Source organism: Euphorbia lathyris, chromosome 5 (genome assembly GCF_963576675.1).
Source record: "Euphorbia lathyris chromosome 5, ddEupLath1.1, whole genome shotgun sequence".
Lineage (NCBI taxonomy): Eukaryota > Viridiplantae > Streptophyta > Magnoliopsida > Malpighiales > Euphorbiaceae > Euphorbia > Euphorbia lathyris.
Window position 1 is genome coordinate 72,180,516 of NC_088914.1, and position 5,428 is coordinate 72,185,943.

General features: G+C 33.8%; 1 protein-coding gene across 1 annotated transcript; it reads left to right on the forward strand.

Moving 5' to 3' along the window:
• Window positions 1–2,959: 2,959 nt before the first annotated feature.
• On the forward strand, window positions 2,960–5,035 carry LOC136229134 (cytochrome P450 81Q32-like). Its single transcript, XM_066017712.1, has 2 exons — window positions 2,960–3,897; window positions 4,317–5,035. Exons 1-2 carry the CDS (start codon window positions 2,962–2,964, stop codon window positions 4,950–4,952), a joined length of 1,572 nt encoding a protein of 523 aa, XP_065873784.1. The 5' UTR covers window positions 2,960–2,961; the 3' UTR covers window positions 4,953–5,035.
• Window positions 5,036–5,428: the final 393 nt, after the last annotated feature.

Consider the following 5,428-nt stretch of genomic DNA (forward strand, 5'->3'; position numbering starts at 1 on the left):
AGTGATTCGTATAATGACTCTACTTATCTTCTTTAATACATTATTTCTTTTTTCTCTAAAAAATATGAGTTTTAAAGAAATAAGATAAAATATTCTTGAAACAACTTAAATTGTTGTTATACTTCTAATAATTATTTTTAAAATTATACTTTTTTTCCAAACCAGTTATTTTTACAGAATTTTACTATTTATATATTTATTTCAATTCTAGTTCATTAAACTGAAACCATATTATAAAATTAGGATAAAGATCAAATTTAAGGAAATTGCTTATTTAGCCTAACATTTCATATGGAAATTTATCCATAGCGTTTTCAAGTAAGATCAATTTTAATATGTTACCGAAAAAAAAAAAAAACTGATTTGACGGGTATTTAATTGTCTCTTCCACCCTTCTAAATATCAAATATACCTAGCATATTTATATTACTAACAAAATTATAAAATTTTTGTTAAAATCCTAAAAACTAAATTTGTTACATATAAGTTGATCATAAGTTTTTGGGTAAATTTCAAATAAAACCCCTGTATTTTTATTAATTTTCAGATAAAGGACTGTGGTTTACTTTCTGTCAAAACGACGATTGAGGTTTCACACTTGGATTAATGCTATTAAAACTATCTTTAACGACCTGAAAATGAAAATTTTCAAGAATTAAAATTGTTCAATGTCATATTTTTTATGGAACTACATTTTCGATTTTCGAAAATCACATTTTTTAGAACTTTCTCTCTCTAAACATTAACTTTCTCTCTTTACCAAACATCATCTAAATAATCTCATAATAAAAAAGTTGAAGAATTAAAATTGTTTAGAATATTAGTAGTTCTTAAAATATGTCATTTTTAAAGTCGTCAATGGTGATTTTAATAGTATCAATTGAAAAAGTCTTTATTTTGCTAAAGTTAAAAACCTCAATCCTTGTTTTGACAAAAAGTAAACCATAATCCTTTATCTGAAAATTAGTGAAACCACATGGGTTTTATTTGAAATTTACCCTAAGTTTTTTTTTGGTCAAAGTATCTAAAATATTTACTGTGTTATTAATAGAGTTAAATAAAAACCAACAAAAAAAATATGAAACCGCTTCAATTTATCGAAAAACTTATTTGGAATGTCTGATGTGACTGTTCAAATTACAGTCAAATCAGTATTTTCAAATTTTCCATAGCACAAGTTAAAAATCTTGTTTGAAAATGTTAGAATTAAATTTACATAATTTAAGGCTAAATCTGCACTTTGTTTGGGCCATTAAGGTTAAATTTTTCGCTAATCTACTGTTTTAACCAACAGTTCAAGCTAATAGTTAAGTTCTATCATAAATCTTATATTAATCATTGACATAATTCGAACATGATCATTTGATCTAAAAGTCTCTTGTACCATGTTAACTATTTAAACTAAAAGTTCGAACTGATAGTTAACATCCTATCATATATATTTATTTGTATTTTTGTATTAATCACTGACAAAACTACCCTTATCAATTTCTCCATTTCTAGAAAATGATAATGGAGATGAGACCATTCAAACCAGACCAATCTCTTACTCTAATAGTACTATAATTATAATCATTAACTTTATGAAGGAAAGAGGGTCTTGTTTTATTGTTAATTTGCGTATTCAATGACGTCAGATTTATTAATATTATTGGTACATACAAAGGTACACCATATGTTGCCTGTAGGGACGTAATCTGCTGCATCATTCTTGTCATCTTTTTCTTCTCTAGCATTTACTATTAGCCAAGAACTCAAGTCATTATCCACTACTTCAGAAAATAATCCAAACATAAAAATAAAAGGCCAATATTTTCTTAATTTCTGTGCTAATCCTTTTCTTTTTTTAAGAACATTTTATAATTTTTTTAAGGAAATACTAAAAAAGCATAGACCAAATTGGTGTAAAGTTAGAAGTGATAACATCCGGATTCATAAAGATATCATCAATTGTGGGAAGATAGGCAGAGACACTGATAAAACAATAAAAATCCACAATAACACAGACCAATTTACATAGGATACATTCGTCCCCGTTTGGTATTCTATTAGGATAGGGATAAAGGTTGGGATAGGAATAAAGATAAAAATGTGATAGTCGAGAATTATTATTCAATGTTTGGTATGTGGGATAAGGATAAAATAATACATTTTACTATTTTAATCCTATTTAAACTACATAACATTAATTTGAGGGATAAGATGGACTTTTCAATCCTATTAAAATCGCAGGAGCTTATACCACCCCTTCCTGGGTATAAGATTTGAGGGATAAGAAGCTTATCCCTCATCCGTCTCACTCTTCTATCTCCCAAACAAACACGGGATAACTTATCTCGTGTTTTTTATCTCTATCCCACCTCTTATATCCCTTCAAATAAACACGGGATAACTTATCTCGTGTTTTTTATCATATAGGATCCGCAGTCTTAAGAGAATCACCAAAGCTATAAGGGATTGCCAAGCATACGAGAGAAAAAAAAAAAGGAAAACATGTACATTGTCATGTTATTATACCTCTTGCATAGTTATGTAGAATCACCAAAACTTAAACATTGAACGAGGTCGTCATTCTTCACACCTCGATTATTTTGTCCGCTTTGGCCCAATTCCAACACCTTGGGCCTCACGGCTTTAAAACGTGTCTGCATGTATTGGATTCACATCTTACTAATAAGCCCCAATCACTCCCTCTCCATTTCCGATGTGGGATTCGGTTCATTCCTGCCTCCATCACCATCCATTAGGGCCGCTCCTTGCTCAGGCCTTCTTGCCCCGGCAACACCCACTCCGGACCGGGTCCTTACAAATTATATATAAATGAAAAAGAAAATAAATTATATCCATCTAAAAGGATAAACTAAAAATAAATAAACATCTCTGTACAGATAATGGGAAGTAGGTCCAAAAATAGGCTGCATTATATTCCACAAAACCTTCTTATATAAAGCCTTTGGCACCATGTTCCACAACAAAACAGATAGCAGCAAAAACATGGAGGAAAACCTCCTTTTAATCGTCTTCCTCACTTTTCTAATCTCCTTCCTTGCTTTAAAACATTACAAATCAATAATTCACCGGAAAAATCACCCTCCGGCACCAAGCCCACCTGCAATTCCAATAATCGGCCATCTCCATCTACTAAAACTACCTCTTCTTCATCACACTCTCCACAACCTCTCCCAAAAATACGGTCCAATCATCTCTCTCCGCTTCGGTTCTCGCCCCGTACTCGTCGTTTCATCCCCTTCCGCCGCCGAAGAATGCTTCACCAAAAACGACATCGTTTTCGCCAACCGTCCACGTTTTATCCTAGGCAAATACGTGGCTTATAATTACACAACCGTAGCTCAGGCTTCATACGGCGACCACTGGCGCAACCTCCGCCGTGTGAGCACGATTGAAATATTCTCAACTCATCGTCTTAATGTACTCCGAAGTATAAGGAAAGATGAAGTGGAGAGACTGGTTAAAAATCTGTGTTCTTCTTCAGTTGAGGATTTTGGGAAGGTGGAGGTGAAATCGAAGTTTCAGAATCTGACTTATAATATAATGGTGAGAATGATTTCAGGGAAGAGTTATTATGGCGATGAGATTAGTAATGAGAAAGAGGCTGAGTATTTTAGAGCGTTGTTGAAAGAAGCTGTGTCTCATGGAGGAACATCAAATCCGAGAGATCTTTTGCCTTTTTTGAATTGGATTGATGGTGGAAGATATGAGAAGAAAGTGATTAATCTTGCTGAAAGGCTTGATGATGTTTATCAAAGGCTTATTGATGAAATTAGAAACAAAGATGGGAATTTGGAAAGTAGGAATACTATGATTCATCATCTTCTTTCTTTGCAAGAGGCAGAACCTGAGTATTACACTGATCAGATTATTAAAGGCCTTATACAGGTTAGTCATCTTCATTTTGATCTTATCCATTTCTAATAGAAAATTTAAATAGGTAATTCGGGATACATGTGTACAATCTTCAATTTTGCACATAAAAGTATGCAGTCTGTAATTGTGCGGTCAATGCGAAGTCAACGCGTCACGTCAGTAATTTTGACTTTTATGATGTGGCGCGTCGACTTCGTATTGACCGGTCACAATTACCCGTTATACACTTTAGTGGAAGGTCACCAAAAGGTTGTACACTTTTAGATGCATGATTGTACATCAAAACGTGAAATATCACAGATTGTACACCATGTGTGTAATTTACCCAGATAATTTGACTGCTTTGATTGTTATATTGTTATATCGGACATTCCAAATAAATATGTCGATAAAATTAACAGCTTTATGTATTTTGATGGATGTTTGTACAGATAATGCTATTTGCTGGAACAGATACCTCAGCAATTACATTAGAATGGGCGTTATCTAATCTCCTTAACAATCCAAGCGTACTAAAAAAGGCAAGAGATGAAATAGACAACAAAGTTGGGCAACAAACTTTATTAGAAGAACATGATCTTCCCAAATTACCTTATCTTCAAAACATAATCTCCGAGACTCTCCGGTTACACCCAGCAGCTCCTCTATTAGTCCCCCACATATCATCTGATGATTGCACGGTTGGCGGATACCACGTGGCACGTGGCACGATACTACTAGTGAATGCTTGGGCTATACAGAGAGACCCTAAACTTTGGGATGATGCAATAAGTTTTAAACCAGAAAGGTTTGATGGGGATGGGGAGGGGCATAATAAGGTGATGATGATGCTGCCATTTGGGTTGGGTAGAAGAGCTTGTCCGGGTTCTGGGTTGGCTCAAAGAGTGGTTGGATTGACTTTGGGGACACTAATTCAATGTTTTGAATGGGAAAAAGTGAGTGGTAAAGACCTTCACATGGGAGAAGGTAAAGGTGGGTTTACTACTCCTAAAGCTCAACCATTGCAAGCCATGTGCAAAGCTCGTCCAATCATGCATCAAATTTTGTCTCTTCACCATGTTCCGTAGTATTCAAATGTATTCCGAAAATGACATTGTAATATGTAATGTAGCTTTGTAATATGATGGAAAGATATCATGTTTGTTTGTGATGTTTTATTGACTACTTGTTACACATAATGTGTAGCTTACATTAATGCTTTCTATAAATTTATTGGGTGGTTATAATCCATATATGATTGAATTTGTAGGAAAATGCTCTAGCGTCTCGGAGAGTATTTCTTTAGTGCTTAAGATAAAGTAGGAAAATAATCAAGGCGATGTCGTTGACCGGCAATTGAGAGAGTATAGAATTTAGAGCACTAAGCAATTGAGAGAAATTGCAATAGATGTTTGTATATACCTTGACTATGAAGTCACATTCTATTTGTGGGGAGTTGGTAAAACTGTTAGTTGGTGCTCAAACCTCTCATTTGTTTCCTCGGTCACCTTCTGAGTGGTGGACGTATTTTAGGCAGTTTATAATATACTTGAATTCGGATTCC

Bases quoted from the DNA above. Each gene is read 5' to 3' on its own strand.
- LOC136229134 (XM_066017712.1), top strand. From the start codon at position 2,962: ATGTTCCACAACAAAACAGATAGCAGCAAAAACATGGAGGAAAACCTC. The intron at 3,898-4,316 runs GTTAGTCATCTT...ATGTTTGTACAG, and splicing joins TTATTAAAGGCCTTATACAG to ATAATGCTATTTGCTGGAAC.